The sequence below is a fragment of the Vidua chalybeata genome, chromosome 11 (genome assembly GCF_026979565.1).
Source record: "Vidua chalybeata isolate OUT-0048 chromosome 11, bVidCha1 merged haplotype, whole genome shotgun sequence".
NCBI classification, from domain to species: domain Eukaryota; kingdom Metazoa; phylum Chordata; class Aves; order Passeriformes; family Viduidae; genus Vidua; species Vidua chalybeata.
In genome coordinates, this window is record NC_071540.1 from 5,247,096 (window position 1) to 5,263,723 (window position 16,628).

At 53.0% G+C, this 16,628-nt stretch overlaps 1 protein-coding gene across 1 annotated transcript in view; it reads left to right on the forward strand.

The window, feature by feature from the left end:
* Window positions 1-16,628, forward strand: part of LOC128793759 (hydrocephalus-inducing protein homolog) — a 71,933-nt gene that overhangs the window by 36,209 nt on the left and 19,096 nt on the right. Inside the window, exons 23-43 of the mRNA XM_053953171.1 lie at window positions 199-515; window positions 2,063-2,225; window positions 2,718-2,816; window positions 3,180-3,278; window positions 3,982-4,191; window positions 5,341-5,469; window positions 6,368-6,545; window positions 7,020-7,117; window positions 7,845-7,978; window positions 8,940-9,076; window positions 9,714-9,835; window positions 9,923-10,105; window positions 10,471-10,617; window positions 11,695-11,934; window positions 12,187-12,391; window positions 12,868-13,035; window positions 13,339-13,503; window positions 14,586-14,716; window positions 15,155-15,283; window positions 15,556-15,739; window positions 16,200-16,341. Of these exons, the coding sequence (XP_053809146.1) occupies window positions 199-515; window positions 2,063-2,225; window positions 2,718-2,816; window positions 3,180-3,278; window positions 3,982-4,191; window positions 5,341-5,469; window positions 6,368-6,545; window positions 7,020-7,117; window positions 7,845-7,978; window positions 8,940-9,076; window positions 9,714-9,835; window positions 9,923-10,105; window positions 10,471-10,617; window positions 11,695-11,934; window positions 12,187-12,391; window positions 12,868-13,035; window positions 13,339-13,503; window positions 14,586-14,716; window positions 15,155-15,283; window positions 15,556-15,739; window positions 16,200-16,341 (3,380 nt within the window). The remainder of the gene's footprint in view (window positions 1-198; window positions 516-2,062; window positions 2,226-2,717; window positions 2,817-3,179; window positions 3,279-3,981; window positions 4,192-5,340; window positions 5,470-6,367; window positions 6,546-7,019; window positions 7,118-7,844; window positions 7,979-8,939; window positions 9,077-9,713; window positions 9,836-9,922; window positions 10,106-10,470; window positions 10,618-11,694; window positions 11,935-12,186; window positions 12,392-12,867; window positions 13,036-13,338; window positions 13,504-14,585; window positions 14,717-15,154; window positions 15,284-15,555; window positions 15,740-16,199; window positions 16,342-16,628) is intronic.

Consider the following 16,628-nt stretch of genomic DNA (forward strand, 5'->3'; position numbering starts at 1 on the left):
GGCTGAGCACAGAAACGTGGGCCTGAGGGAATCCTGGACTAGACTGTGGTGCCTGCAGTCAGACCCCTGCTGATAAGAAATGAACTATGAACTGAGAAGCCCATGTTGGGGTCACACTTTGAGCATTTGCTGTTTCATGCTGTCAAGACCTTGGGACATCATGCCACAGGTGATTAATTACTGTTTGTGTCCTTGCAGCCTGTGACAGTGGGTGTAGGGGAGACCTGTCATCTCTACATCGCATTTGACCCAGCTTATAAACTGGATTTTAAGAGCTGGAAAATAGAGAAGGTTCTGAAGATAGACATGGTCAGGGGCCATCCTTTTGTGGAGCGTATCACCCTTCGGGGAGAAGTCCACTTCCCAAATCTCCGAATCCAGCCCGGCACCCTGGAGTTTGGCTGCATCGTGGCTGGCACTGAAGAAGTGCGTTCTCTGGAGATCACCAACCGCAGCCCACTTCCCGTCGAGTACCACTGGTCATTCCATTCGGACAGCCAGGTGAACAAGTTGAGGTATGTGCACCTTTGTCCTCTCCCTGAAGCTCTTCTTGCTGGTGTCCTGATTGTACTTGGCAAAGAACAAAGCTGTTGGCCTAGGATCTGACAAATAACGCTGACCAGCCGTGGTCAGGCTGGATGCTCAGGGAATAGGTTTTCCAGCAGTTTGGTGCTGCCTAGCCCCCATAGGGGTTTCTCCTGGGAAGGAAAGCTGGGGTGAAAGCTGCTTTCTCTGACCTCTGTGGCCTGAGGCAGTGTCCACCTTGATGAAGGGCTCCTAGTCCCAGCTCCCACAGTGCTGCTGGAGGCCCTTCTGGCCCCTCTGCTTTGGGATGGGTCCTCTCTGCAGGAGCTGCTCTCTGCTCCTTGCCTTCCTCCCTTGCACTGTGCTGCAGGATGCCCAGAAAGTCCCAAGACCAGAGAAAGAGACACTTAGTGCCTGGGCTGATGCTGAACATCTTGTTACCTTCCCTTTCCTTCTTTGCTGAGACAACTCCTTTAGTGCCAGGACAATTTCATTCCCAGGGGTCAGTGTTCAGTGGACACCTTGGATTCTTCACTCCCTTTTTTTTTGTGACACTTGTTACTCATTTTGACTTTTCCCCACTGCAACATGTCCCTTATGGGTTCTGAACTGCTTGGCAGCAGGACTTGCTCATCACATCATCTCCTATCCCTGCCTCCCAGAGAGTTTCTGCTTTAGAGTGAAAAATGTCATTGTCTGGGCATCGTGGTCCTGGGAAGTTGCCTCAAACCATTCATTCAACTAAAGACAGTGGGCTAGATGATTAGGGATCTCTCGGGGGCTATGATGAGAGAGCCCCTCATCCAGAAATGAAGCCCAGCCTTAGATAACAGGCTACATAGCAAAAGACAGTGATTCTTTGGGGAGCAGGTCATTACAGGCCCTGAATGCCTGTCTGGGAACGGAGCATCCAGGTCGGGTTTGACTGTGTGGGGAGCACTTGCAGCTCAGCAGGGTGACAGGCAGGCACGGCTTGACTGTGTCCCTCACGTGGCATTAGAAACACAAGCAGAGTTACCCTGAGCACCTGCTTCAATTTAAAATGGGGAATGTGACCTGAGTCCCCTGGGAGTGTTGGAAAATGTCAGCCAACCCCCCAGCAGTGTCAGGGAAACATTCCTGATAAATACCTGGTGGAGCTGCAGAGTTTCTGGCATTGGGCACTGGGGGGGTTGTGCTGGCTCGTCACTGGCTGGGTCTGCCCCTTGGTGCCTCAAATCTCACCTTTTTTCTTGCCTTCTCTGTCTTTTTCTCTCTCACTGTGCTTTTTGCATCCCCACAAGGTGTTAATCTCTGTCCTCTCTAGTTGCTCAATGCAATCAGTTGCAGTTGCTGCACTGCTGCTCCCTCAGTGTCATCCCTGGGCTGCCCTTAGAACAGACCTGCTCCAGCCTGGATTGGGAAGGGCTGGATTGAACCGTTTCTCAGGTCAACGTGCCAGCACCCACCCAGGGGCTGCATCCTGAGCAGGAGCTGCTCGTGCAGGCGTCCCTCCCTCCCTCTGCAGGTCCCTGTTCATAGTTATGTTGTTTTCCAGATATGAGCCTTACCCACCTAAATTCAAACCCCAACCACCAAAGGGGAAGAGAACCTATTTGGATTACCTGTCATCTCAATGGAGACAGTTCAAGATTGGAAGGGAGGAGGCAGCCAGAGCCCTGAAAGAATTGCAGGATTTTAACCAATCTTTAGGAACAGAGGTAGATTTTCTTGTACACCTACTGCTTGTGTTGCCTCCCCAGCCTGCCACCAAGAAGCCATGCTCGTGCTGACCTCCCTTTTTGCTGCCCTGCTGTCCTGTGCCCTGACAGTGGGCTGGGCAGCAGGGCCAGTGGCTGGACATGGGGTGAGTGGGAGGGAGAAACAGGAGAGTTTTCCTTGGAGAAGCTCGCTCAGATCCTACGGGCCTGTGTTGAGTGTGGGATTTTTTGCCTTGTTTCCTTCACAATGTAAGATGAGGCTTTTAGCTGCAGCATCATGGTAAGACCTCCGGCTTCCTTCCCAGAGCAAGCTGTGATGAGTCCTGATCTCCATGTACCCTCTTCCCAGCCCAGCCAGACTACCTGTTTCCAGGTGTCTGCTTTCACCCGAGAGCTGGTATTGCACTGGTGGCCCTGAAGCTGTCTTATAACCTGAGACTTTGCAAAGTGGCTGTCTCTTCCTCCTAGCATAGAAAATGGCTTGTTTTTCAGGTGCAAATACAACTGCCTGAATCCCCTCGCTTCCCACGAGAGTTGGTGGAATTCAGGCACTCCGTGGACATGCCACACACTCCCCTCGAAGTGGAGAAGGTAAGAGGGAATCTGTCTCACTTGCCCATTGTCAGTGTGGCAAGCAGGGCTGTAGCTCCCAGTCCCACTGGTGGCCCTCAGCATTGGCCACAGAGAGGCCTCACGTCCCTCCAGGCCCATCACAAAGTGCTGCTGGAGCCACTGGTTGCTGGAGAGGCAGTGCAGGACATGTTGTAGGGCTGCCCAAGGACGCTGTGCAGCACCTGCGGAGGGCATTGCTCCCCCTGGAACTACCTGTTTCCAGGTGTCTGCTTTCACCCGAGAGCTGGTATTGCACTGGTGGCCCTGAAGCTGTCTTATAACCTGAGACTTTGCAAAGTGGCTGTCTCTTCCTCCTAGCATAGAAAATGGCTTGTTTTTCAGGTGCAAATACAACTGCCTGAACCCCCTCGCTTCCCACAAGAGTTGGTGGGATTCAGGCACTCCATGGACATGCCACACACTCCCCTCGAAGTGGAGAAGGTAAGAGGGAATCTGTCTCACTTGCCCATTGTCAGTGTGGCAAGCAGGGCTGTAGCTCCCAGTCCCACTGGTGGCCCTCAGCATTGGCCACAGAGGGGCCTCACGTCCCTCCAGGCCCATCACAAAGTGCTGCTGGAGCCACTGGTTGCTGGAGAGGCAGTGCAGGACATGTTGTAGGGCTGCCCAAGGACGCTGTGCAGCACCTGCGGAGGGCATTGCTCCCCCTGGAACTCATCAGGTGGTCCATAGGAAATTTTTGCAGGAGCTTTTGCTGTAGCACCTTGAGAAAGCAGCATTTAAATCAGAGAGAGAGGGGAAGAGCCTCAGGAGTCAGATGAGCTGGGCCTTCGCTCAGCTCCAAGAGCTCTCGTTCTGAGTCTCCTCCTATTTTTTAACTGCTTTCTAAAAGCAGTTAAGAAATGCTTTTTAAAGGCAAGTTGTGCATCAGAGAGAATTTCTACTGCCAGGAGACATCCCAGTTCACTGTAATGTAATGTATTAATTAATGTGTTGACCTGTGAGTATGGGAGAAGATTTTCCCCATGGTCCCTCCACTGGTCAGTGGCATGGATGCAGGATGAGATCAGGGTGATTCTGGCTGTGTTTGGGGAATAGGCCCCTCCAGGTACAGCTGCACTTTGCTCCAAGATGCTCTTCTGCATCCATTTCCATGCTCAACACCTCAATCTCTCCTGTCCTCCAGGCTTTCAGTATCGTGCCAGTGTCAGGTGTGCTGCAGCCGGGAGAGAGCCAGCAGGTCTCCTTCACCTTCTTTGGCCACCTCAACACTATCTGCAATGTCATGGCGCTGTGCCACGTGGAGGGAGGCCCCACCTACGAGGTGGTGGTGACCGGAGAGGCCTCACGTGTCAGCTACTCCCTGAGCTCCCGGGAGATCGACTGTGGCTCTCAGGTACCACACACATCCCCTGGCACAGCTCCTTCCTTGGGACCACGGCCAGCAGGCTCCTGCCCACCTTGGTCCAGGGCTCCCTTCCCTTCCCAGCCCCTTTGTTGGCTCTGGGGCTTGGAAGTACAACCTTTGAGGGACACATCTGGCATCCAAGCTGGTTTAAAATGGCCATCTCCAAGCCTCTCCAAAATGCTGGGAGTGCCTCTTTTTCAGGGTACCTAAGACTGCCTCCTGGGGCAGGCAGGGTCCCAGTGGGGGTGCTCTGAGGGGTGTGTCCCTGAGACGTCCCTCTGCTCACCCATGCCTAAAGCCTGACCTCCAAGGAAATGCTCTTGTCTAAAGCTCTTGCTTAATCCACACAACAGTCAAGGGAAGAAGTTGGGCTTCCAGTCACTAGATTTGGAGAGACTGTCCCAGAATAATCCCCAGTTCACTCTTGTCCAGCTGAAAGCCTGTCACCAGATGACACAAGGAAAAACGACGCACCACAGCTTTGGTCACGATGAAGAGACTAATTTATTTTCTCTGACTCCAATCTTTTATAGTTCTCAAAAGGTGCCAGTGGATTGGAGGGTGAACGTGCCACCTCTCCAAGGACACTGGACAAACTACCTGTACATCAAATTTCTCCGCCTCTATGAAAGAATGCAAAACAATAGGTTGTTTACAGAAAGTTGTGTGGGAAAGTTCTCTACAAGAATGTAAACTCAGAAGGCTTTAGAAAACTCTTGAAAATCAGGGCAACAAAAGCCCACAGATATTCCCAGCTGCTGGCCCTGTGTTGCCCTGTGTGAGTCCCTTGTTGCATGTATGTTGCTTGCCAATACTTGCATGCCTTTTCTTCTGGAATGCCTCGGTGCTGTCTCTGTTTCTCCTGGCTGTTGGTGACCCCTCAGAGTGCAGAGGGCCTGTGTCCCCTGGTTCATTTATTGCTGGCCCTCCCATGGTTGTTACCAGACCTCTGTGTGCTGCCAGAGCTCCCTGGTCCTCTGCAGGTGCCCTGTGCCTGGGGGTTCCCCAGGTTCCCAAGTGCTCATTTCTCTGTCCCTGCTCCCATGATGTGTCTGCTTCCAAGCCCAGGAGAGAGGAAGGAGATTCCCAGCAGCAGGCCTGGGTCTGTAACTTCCTGCTCCTGTGCCTTCTCTCCAGATGTTTAATGAAATTCATCACCGCACAGTCACCCTGGCAAACACTGGCAAGCCTGAATTCAACTGGGTGCTAAAGCCTAGCACTGCCGACCAGCGTCTGCCTGGCGTGTTTCTGGTCAAGCCCACCACTGTAAGTAGCACAAGGGACTGACCCCAGCCCTGTGCCAGGTGGCCCAGGAGAGTGTTAAAGGGAAAAAAGAGGGGGTGGGGAGGAAAGGGGGAAAAAAGTCAGAGGGGAAAACCCCAAACCCAGCTCTGACAGAGACAGGGCTGTAAGCAATTTCTGCTGGGGTCAGAGCAGGTCAAACAAGGGCTCTCCTGATCGACTTCCCCCATGGCCTTGCCTGGTGGGTGGCTCTGCTGTCAGAGGCAGACACGGGCGGGAGGCACAAGTGTGCTGGTGGTCACTGTCCTGTCCCGCTGTAAGGGGAGTAGAGGAGAATTCTTTTTGATAGATTTCTCGGACGAAAATAAGGCACAAACGCAGCAAGTATTGTATCTGAAAACTGTTCATTGATAAAGAAAGGGCATGGTCCCGACCAGAGGGGGATAGAAGAGGGAGCAGAGAGAGAAAATGAGAAACGGAGAGAATAAACAGAGAGGACAGGGATAGAATGTTACTGCTAGAACGCTGGGGTGCTCTGTCTGGTCCTGCTCGGCAGATGGAGCATGTGCAGTTGTCCTAGTGATGGTCATTTGTAACTTTTCAACACATTCAACAGGTTTCCATTCCTTCATTGGTTAAATGTTAATACTACATCAACTCTTCACCAACACTGGTATCACAACACAACGTTCTCATTAAAAGAACTCTAAACTTTAGCAAAACTTCTTTTACAAAAGTCAGCATTATAGAACACACGGTATTTAACAATTGTGAAAGCCAACACTGTAATATGTTTATCACAAAGGTGAAGTGGTCTGATGGTTTCTTCTAGATGAGAACCTGTCTCCTCAGCCTGTCTGTCCCCTGAGCCATCCCCCATCAAACACTGGTGCATTCCCTCCCTCTTCTCCTGTCCCTGCAGGGCTCCATTGCACGTGGCAAGAAGCAAGTGCTGAAATTCTCTTACATGCCGGGATTACCAGGAGCCTTCAGCAGGACTTACCAGCTTAAAGTGGGTGACCTGGACCCAGAAAATATCTGCCTGAAAGGAGAAGCGTCCTTTCCCATGATCAGTGTGAACCTGCCCTGGAACATCAAAGGTGAGCACGGCCTGTCTGCCCCCAGAAAGGGCCCCTCTGGTTTTGTTCCCTACCATATGCCCATAGGGCAGCTCATGCCAACCTCCACCGAGCCTGGAGGGTTGCAGGACTCCCAGACCAAGTCAAGCCCACTGGTTGCTTCATGAGTCCTGAGCAGAGGATCCCATGTGGGCTTTGTCCCAGGAACCATCCTGCAGAGCTTGCCAGCACATCTGGCAGGGTCCTGAAGGATGATGGCTAGACTGAAAGGCTTGGGAAAGCTGTAAGAGAGGCTGTCAGGGCTTCTGGCAGGGTTGGATTTGTGTGACATTGCAGGGGATGAGATTCAGAGAGGAACAGCAGCATCCAGTTTCCATAGATGGCTTGAGGGATTTCTTTCTGGAAGAAACCAGTGTTGGGAGGCGGGGACTTCCCAGCTTAAATGGGACTGGCACTTTGCTCACACTTCTCTTTGTGGATGTTTTCTTCCTTCAGGAAATGAAAAAGATGAGATCACTAAGAGTCAGACCTCGAAGACTCAGAATCCGAAGACTCAGGGCCTGAAGCCCCACATCCCTCGTTCTGGCATTGTAGTAAGAACAGCTGCAGCCCTGTTTAGCACATGCCACCCTCCCCATATCACCTGAGCCCCTGGTAGCCCACAGCAGCTCCCCGGTGCCCTGATGGCACCTGGGACCTCCCTGCCCACCGACAACCTTGTGTCACTCCAGCATTGCCCCTAGGGCTGCCACTCTGCTCATGGTCTCTTCTGGGGCTGCACCAGCTTCCTGGCTACCCTAGGGAGAGGTCCTGAAAGCCATGCTCCAGGGATGGAGTTGATGGTGCTTTCAAGGAGATGCAGGTCATTGCTGGGGAGTTTGTTTTCCCAACCCAAGCCCTGCCAGATTTACAGACCCAAACAGCGGCTGCCTGATTGTGCCCTGGGGCTGTGCTGGCAGTGCTCATCTCCAAGAGGCACCAGCTTCTTCTGGTTCCCTTTCCAGACAGTTTTTGTCCAAGCTGCCTCGGTACTGGCTGGGGGCAGGCAAGTATCTGGAGCTCTGGAAGGTTCCTGGCTGGTCTGTCTGCCTGGCCAGATCAGCTTTGCTAACAGTGTCTGGGCAGGCAAAGATGCTGGAGTTACTTCCCTGGAGATGAGGTCCTGCCTAAAGAGAGCAGGAGGTGTCACAGACACTGAGCAGCCAGACAGGAGGACCCCACACCCCCTCTCAACGAGAGCAGGGTGGGATCCTTTCTCAGGTGCAAGCTGGGCCTTGGGAAGGACCTTTGCTAACCCACCACTGTCTTCCCTTTCCTCAGTCAAACACTCAGCTGCAGATAGAGATGATGAGGATGCTGATAGAGAAGCCTTCTCTGGAGCTGCAGGAAAAGCTCCCATCCCATGCCCTGAAGAGCAGGTTCCCTGAGAAGGGGCTGTGCCAGCGTCTTGTCAAGTGAGTAGGGCCTTCCAGCCCCATCTCCAGGTGCCCCGTGGGGAGCACCCAGCCATGCCCCCTTCTCCTGAGAGCTCCTTGTGTCTGCAGAGCTGGGAATAGCCTGGACTGCAGAAAGGGTCTGGTCCCGGCGGCTGTGACACGCTACATGGGAGCGGCAGAGTGTCCTCCCTTCCCCAGCACCACGCTGAGCTTTGGACTGCTCAGCTCCCCACAGCTGTGGGGTTCTGTCCCTGGAGCTGGGGGAGCCAGTGCAGACCTTCAAGCCCTTCCAGACAGCATAAATTCTGTTCCTGCTGACTAGCTCTGAAAGAGACAACTCCCAGCTGATGTCTTGGTTCCAACTAACAGAACACACTAAACAAAAGGAGAAGGGAACTGCACATGTCAGAAACCCCTTTGAAACCCAAAATCAGATGGTTTGAATCCTGGTGGGGTGGCAGGGCTTATCTAGGTGACTTGGTCCCTCCCTTTGCACCATCATGATGCAGCACAAGCACGGGAGGCTTCAATTCAGGAAGAAGATGCTCTGCAGAACAGACCATGTGGTCTGGTTGCAGAGCAATGAAGATTTCCTGTGCAGGCAAACCTTATTCCTAGACCCCAGAGCAATTTCACGCTCAGGCTGTACACCAGGCTAGGCAGTTCCACTGAGACCAGTGGAGGCCCAGTGGACTCACCTATACTGGCTTTTCATGGCAGAGGAGCTGTGGCCAGTGTCCATTTTAAACTAATTGTATTTTCTGGTACCATCAGTAGCTGATAAAACCTAGGACCTGCACTCCTCCTGACTTCCCAAAGTCATTGCCAGGTGGTCAGGCCATGGGTTTCATGGGCTTGAGCTGAGATTTTACAGCAGTGAATAAAGAAATAGTCACTGCGTTTGTATCCTCTGTCCACTTGGACATGTAGCCATGCTTAAGGACTGTGGTTTAAGGACTGTCCTTACTCCTCCTTGCAGAGTTAACCTGCTCGAGTATGTCCTGGACATGGGCCCTGTCCTTAAGGGTTACACTGAGACACACACTCTGAAGATCACCAACCCTGGGCAGATCTATGTGTCCTTCCAGGTCATTGTATCTGTCCTGCAGGACACAGGTAAGCAGTGCTGGAGACACTTCCTGTGGCCTTGAAGGAGGTGTCTCAGACAGATTAGCTGAAGCCACTGAACCTGGGGAGGTTTCTGAGCTTTTTCTTCTCAGTGCCCCTGCTGGGAGCTTTAGAGGCAGAACTCTCCTGGCCAGCCATGCCCAGGGACCTGGTCTGCCTGTGACTGCCCTAATGCTTCTGTGCAGGGGCCAGATGGGCTCATCACCCTGGTCACCTCTCAGCATCTTCTGCCCTTGGCTCCCACGAGCATCAAGTTTCTTTGGGCACTCTGTGGGCTTGTTTTGCCAACCAGTGGGGTCTGCTGTGTTTTGGAAGTGCTTTGTTTGGAGTTCACACTGTCACAGCTCCTGTATTCAGCCTTTATTGAGGAAACAGCCTGTGAGATCCTCAGGTGGATCAAAAGAGGCTTCCATAAGAGGCCTTGAGGCAAGGCTGCGCTTCCATCACACTGTGCTCACTGTGTCTGAGGGGTGTTCAGGAGCACTCTTAAGTTTTTGTCCAGGTCACAGCACGGCGTGGGGCTTTCCCCAGACCTCTCAGCCAGGACACCTGTAAGGCTTTAACGTGCTTAGGCACATTTTGTGTTTCGTGTGTATCTCAGCTGCTTTGTGTTCATCTGTTCAAGGTTTCAGTGTGGACCTGAACAAGATGGAGGACCTGCCCCCCAACCACACCGTGGTGTTTGAAGTGCGCTTTGAAAGTGGCCACCAGCCACAGCGTGACGTGGATGTGCTGCTGCCCATAAAGGTACCACAACTCTTGGGACAGGCAGCAGGCTGGGCACAGCAGCAGATGTCACCTGCACCCTCCACTGAATTCTCTGTCCTTCTCCAGGTGACAAAAGGCCCCACGTATAACATCCGCCTCCGTGCCACTGTGTCTGAAATGTCGCTCGACCTCTCCAAGAAGAGACTGCACTTCTCTGACATCCTCGTTGGGCAGTGCCAGGTCGAGACCATCCGACTCTACAACTGGTTCCGAGTACCCTGCAAATGGTCCATCGAGCGTGTTCCGAAGGTAAAGCACAGGCGACGTTGAACACGTAACTTCTTGGTTGGGTTTTCTTTGTGACTCTTGCCCTTTCTGGTCCTGTGGCTGCCTGAGCACTTGGGTCTACAGCGTGTTTGAGGAAGCTTATGAGGGTCTAGATCAAGGCTGGTTTGCCTGGACCTGTTCCATTAGCTGATGCTTTGCTTTTCTGCCATCTTCACCCATTCCTCCTCCTCTGACAACAGTAGTTCCCTATCTGCTTGCCCTGTCTACAGGACTTCCCTCCAGCTCTGGGCTTTGGGGCCACACTTGGTTTGGCTGTGGGTGCTCTCAGCACCGTAGCAGTGTCTCAGAGCACGAGGAGACCTCACACAATTGTTTTCTGTGCCCAGAACAATCACCTCAAATACATGACAGTACGTCAGAAGCGGCAGGCGCTGGAGGATGAGCCCTGTCCCTTTGAAGTGACGCCCTCCAAAGGAACCCTTGGTGCAGGAAAGTGGCAGAACTTGCAAATCCAGTTTACACCCGAGGCGGAGGTGAGATTGGCAGGTGTCAGCCCAGGAAGCCTGTCTGGCTATCTGGAAATGAGGGCCTGAGAGTGTGGTGCAGAGGTGCAGAGGTGGTATGAGCTTTGCCTTCACAGGGAGCTTTCTGCAAGCCCCGTACTCTGCGTGGCTCAGTTCAGCACACAGAGCACTCCCATGAGATGTGCTTGAAATGCCCGCAGGGAGCTTGTACAGAGAGCACCAGGGCTCTGAGGCTGCCCCTCAGCACATGGGGGGGGATGTGTCCAGCTCCCCTCAGCCTCCCCCTTGCCTGGCTGTGTTTGCAGCTGCAACACTCGGTGCAGAGCAGCTGCCCACTCACAGAGGATAATCCTGGAATGGCCAGGCTGGGCTCATCCTGCTGCAGGACTGACAGACAAAACAGCCACCACACACCTTCCTGGGCATGGCAGGACAGTCTCCTATAGTGGTGTGCTGCCAGCAGTGCCTGGGGCTCTGGCCTGCCTGCACATTGCCATGCAGCTGGAGATTCAACTTAAAGGATGGAGCATTCCCAAAAGTAGTTTACCTGTGGCCGCTGGGTCTCGGAAACTGGCAGTGTGTACCAGCATGGACACAAGTGCTTCTGTGCCCACAAACAGTCCCAGGGATCTTTTAATTGCTCAAGAGATGTAACCATCTTCTGTCTGGCTTTGACCAGAGCCAAGCACTAAGCAGAGAAGATGAGCCTTATTTCTAGCCAGCGAGAGCTCATTTGCCTCTCTCCTGGAGCTGGTGTTTGCCTGATGCAGCAGTGCCAGGACTGTGTCTGGACACTGTAACCCCGAGGGCCCTTCCCATGAGCGTTGCACTCCTGCGTGACCAGGTGAAAACACCTGACAGTCCGTCGTACATCCATCTGCTACCAAATACCCAGTTACAGTGCACACCAGGATTCATCCCAGTTACTCAGACCCAGACTACTACAGATGCTGTAGTCCCTAGCAGAAGTTTCCATTCACCTTGGAGGGACTGGTAACACCCTGACCTTGGGGCAAGCATTGTGGTATTTGGGGTCCTGTCACCTGGGACTTCATGGATGTGCTTTCTGCACTTTCCTCTTTTCAGAGCTCTTACAGGAATGAGCTGGAGCTTAACATTTGTGGGAGCAGCAGTCACTTAAAGCTGCACCTCTCAGGAGAAGGTCTGGAGCCACGGTTGGAGTTCAGCCCCCCAGCACTAAAGATGGGATGGATGCTGGTGGACAGTGATGGGCTGGAGGCCACAGTGGTGGTGAAGAACCCATGCAACTTCCCCATTGAGTTTTACTCCCTGGATTTTGATGAGCAGTACCTTGAGGAGGAGAAGGTGAGAAGGCAGATCTGGTCCCCACGTGCATGCTGCCCAAGCTTCACAGCACTGCAGCATTCCCAGGCTTGTGCCAGGGAGATGGAGGCAATCCCCAGGGCAAAGCCAACTCTGCTGACATGCTGTCACCTAAACTAAAGAGTTCATGTTGTTGGGAGGAAGGGAGGAGACAGAAAATGGGTTTGTTGAGTCTGTGTGATGAAAGGCAAGAAAAGGAATCTTGCATATGGCTTCTCTTCCCTACACACACAGATCCTGCGGATGGCAGTGGGGTCCGAGTATCAAAAGTGGTTTTTTATGCCTCCACGTGCCGTGGGTGAGACGCTGCCCCCAGAGGTGCTGGAGGACCATGAAGCACAGAGGAGGCCGAAGGCTCAACAGGCAGAGCTGAAGGCCATGGCAGAGGCCAAGGCCAGGGCTGAGGCTGAGGCCAAGGCCAAGGGCAAGGCAGCACCAGGTCAGAAAAACAGTGAGGGTTTGGCGGTGTCTGTTTTGACTGTGGTCACAGCTGGGACTCCAGCCCATACACCCTGAACTCTCTGTCACCTTGCTCTCCAGGGCAAGCCCATGCTTTTAGCAGCTGCCTGTTCCCCAGCTTGGTGGAGGAACTCTTGGCTGAAGGGCTGTGGCATCCTCTACCAACCCTGAGTGTAGACAAAGCAAGCTCCTCTCTGCCTGCTATAGACTGGGGAAATAATCAGGATATTCCCTTGTGTCCCTTAGCCACAAAGACTAGGACTGGAGCAGTTCCTCAGCCAGCAGGACTAGGTCTAATATCACTGGCTCTTTTATATTTGCACCTTCCTAGCAACAAAAGAACAAGCTCATCTTGCTTTCACCAAGTCTCCTTTCCTGGGATCTGAGGAGATGGGGAGGATGGTGAGGATCAAATGTAGGCAGGAGGCTGACTTTTCCCCCTGGTTTGCACTGCAGCACATCACAGGACTCTCACATTCTGTCCTGAGTCCATGCTGAAAGTGACTGGCAGTCCCATCTCTCGGGCTGTCATGCGCCACCTGGGCATTGACCCGTCTTCAGAGAGGCGTGAAGCGCAGCAGCACAGAGGGATTGTTGTCATCCTCCATGGGCCACCCTGGACAGGTATGTCAGCTGCATCCCAGGGCTGCAGGGAGAGGGGCAAGCAGGAGGAACGCATCCTGGTGGGCCATGGTGCTTAAGGCAAACTCCTCAGCTGAACAGGACATGGAGATGATCCTCTTGGCTCTAGACTTCAGAGCTTGTACCCACGCTGCAGCTGCCTCCCCCATGGCCTCCCCTGGAGGGACACTTGCTGTCCCACTGCCCTTTTAACTTTGAAATCTTGTTGGAGATTTTTCCAGGGCCTGTAGTCCCTGTAGTGCCTCCTGTGCCAGTGTCACCAAGCAGTCCCCCTCTCTCTCTCAGGAAAGACAGAGATAGCAGCAGGCCTGTGTCAGTATTATGACGCTGCTTACGTGTCCATTGACACCGTGGTGAAAGAGGCCATGGCCAACGATGGGAGCCCAGCAGGGCTCTGTGCCCGGGAGCTCTGCACCAAGGCTGCCATGGAGACAAAAGACAAAGACAAAGGTAATGCTGGCAAGGACCCAGAGCCAGTGCTTGAGAAACCCACCATGACTGTCCACTTCTGCTTACTCAGAGCAGCAGTTTTTCAGTCCTTGGCTCTCTTAGGGGAACATGGCTGAAGTGCATCACTGGCTAGCCTAACAAAACAAAAAAAGGAAATCAATTGGAAGGGCTCAGTCAGAGGTTCTTTTAGAGCCCCCTTTGCTGCCATTCTGGGCACATGTTCGTTTTTCTAGGGGTGGTGAAGCACGCCTGTCTCCTTCCCAAATATTTTATATTTCCTCAAAGCTGAATTGAGCTTGCTCCTCATGCACAAGGAAAAAACCTTCTGAAGTGGCTCATTAAGCACAAGAGGACTGACTATGAGTGTAACCTCGCAAACGAGAGGAGGGGAAGGACAGCCTCCCAGAGGAATTTCCAATGAGAGACATGCTCCAGATGAGCTCTTTTCTCCAGAGATTTACCTATGCCCACTGTCAGGTTACACAGCTCCTGCATGTTGGGCTGTTCTCTATGTGAGACTGGAGACTTCTACGAAACTTCCTGGGCAGTTGGTACCCTGAGCTCTGCAGGGTGAGGCCAGACCTGGCTCGGTGCAGGGGGAAGTTTTGCATTGCTCAGTTTTGAACCTGGCTGGGTTGGGAGCTGGTGGAAGGGAGAAGAGTCTGGGTCCCAGCTGGGCTTTTCCCACAGGAGGATTTAGCTTCAGTGGAGACAGGTGATGCAAGTGGGGCAGGGCTGCAGGTCTCCACATGAGAATGCAGGATGGGTGCAGTTTATGGCAACAATGCTCCTGGAGGACGAATCTTTGGCTCGATCCGCAGGGGAACTGCTGTGCGAGCAGCGTCGCCTGCGTGCACAGTTGTTAGGAGGGACACAGCGCTGGCTTTAAAATCAAATATGGGATGGTGTGCTTTACCTGCTGGTAAGAGAAGAAGGGAAGGAGCTGCTTCTGGGAAACAGTGCTCCCAGTGCCCAGCAGACTGGGGAAAAGTGCCACGTTCCTTCCCAAGGTTGTGCCCATTGCAGTGAAAGGTGCCTGCTTGCTTTGCAAAGCCCCTCTGAACCATCTGTCCCCTGTGCAGGTGAAAAGTCTCTGACCATGAATAAAGAAGCCTCTGGGGAAAAAATCAGCAAGAAGGATGCCAAAGGCAAGACCCCTTCAGCACAAAAGAAGAAGGAGCCAGGCAGCAAACTCGACAAAAAGGACACCAAGGTAAACATGATCTGCCCTGGTTGATGTCTGGGACCTTTGCATTGTCTTTGAGATGGGCAGGGGCTGCTTACAGTGGAGGCTCTGTGCCAGCCAGGGCCTGGTATGTGGGTCCATAGTGCCGTGACTTGGGCTGGGAATGTGCTCTGGCAGACAGCTCCACTGGCTCCCAATGGTTTGCTGGCAAAGTGCAGTCCTGGCTAGTGTGGCTGCAGGCAGTGAGCAAAGTGCTGGGAGGCTGCACTGGGGGCTTGCAAGCCCAAGGCATTGTCTGCTGCCCAAGGCATGGGCCCTCCAGGACCATCCCCTGGAGCCCGCAGCCTGCACTGCAGGGTTGTTCTAGTTTCCACCAGGGAGGAGCCCCAGCTCCAAGCCCAGCAGTGGGAGTTGTTCAGGGCTTTCCACCGTGGTTTCTTTTCCTTACAATGGTTCACATTGCAGTTCACAGTTTCCACTGCTCCTGCGCCGCAGCAGCTGAACATCAGCAGCAGTCATGGGGAAGAGCTGAACTGCTTGAGCTGTGTGCTGCCCGAGGACCTGCTGGTGGACATCCTCAGTGAGAGGCTGAAGGTGTGTGGGGTGGGGGAAAAGGAGACATTCCTGCTCCGGAGAGACAGCCCTGGGGTACAACTCGGAGAGGAGGAGGTCTGTACGTGCTGCTGGAGGATCCTGGACTGTGTGCAGGGAGCCCTGGGGCAAGTTGCAGCTGACCTTAGTTGGCAGAGCCTAAGGACAGATCCAAGCTGCTCTTGGAACAAGGATAGCTGGTGACATCTGGGTTTACGGTGCAGCTGCGAGCCCCCCGCGTGCAATGGCTGACTTGCTCTTCCCTTTATTCACAGTGTAAAGACTGCTACAAGGGAGTGGTCTTTGATGGCTTGGAAAGCCTCTTTGCAAGCAGCCTGGAATCTTCTCTTCTCTGTGTACTCAAAGCTGTCAAAAATCGTCGTCACATCTTCATATTGAACCTGCATCAGGATTATGCTTCTTGGAAAGCCAGGGTTGAAGCTGAAAGAGAGAAGAAAGGTGAGATATCTCCATTCCTCTCAAATCTTCTTTCTCAAGCCCTCAACCTTATCTCTGTGTATCTGGGTTTGCAGCAGAGCTTGTAAGAAATGTTTTTATTAATCTTTCCACCTTCTGCCTCAGTGTAACCAGCACTCCTCTCAGAGTTGCAGGAGATCGGAGGTTTTAAGACTCACCTTAATGTCTGACATAAAAGCTTGGGCACAAGTGCAAGCTACTGTAGCTCAGTGACAAACAACTCTCCTCAGCCTTGTTGCACTTAAGCCAGGCAAAGCCCAGGACCTCACTGCCTGGCCATAGTTTGGGGGATTGTCTGAATTTTGGAGCAGGGATATGAGCTCCCCAATATCTCCTGGTATGACAGGCTGGGTCAGGAAAAGCTGTGAATCCTTGCAGCTGACCCAGAGCACCCAGGTCTGTTTGCAGTCACTCATGGTTTCTCCTCTGGTTTGTGATAAAGAACTGCAGTGGGAAAAAGCTATTGAGAGGAAGAGAAAACCTTTATTGCAAATGACTGAGGATGAGTATGACGCCCTCCCTGAGAAGAAGAAAGCAGAAGTGGATAAAATATTCCTGGAATGGGCGCGCATACGGAGGAAGAGGTGAGTAAGCCTTCCATGGGTTACTGCTCTTCCGTGGGTCATTGTCCCTGGAGGGCTTCCCTGCTCCAAGGACTCTGAGCTCAGAGGTGTTGGGTAGCAAAGGCCAGAAGCAACACAGGGATGGCCACTCTTAGCTCCCTGGCTCCCAAAGAAGAAGGATCTTCTTCTGTTGAGAAGAAGTTCCTTCTTCTCTATTTTAGTGGTGAGCCCTCCTGGCTTAGATGCTGCCTGCAGGGACCTGGGCTCTGGGCTTGCCTTGGCACTGCCTGCAGAAGTGTCTTTAAGTC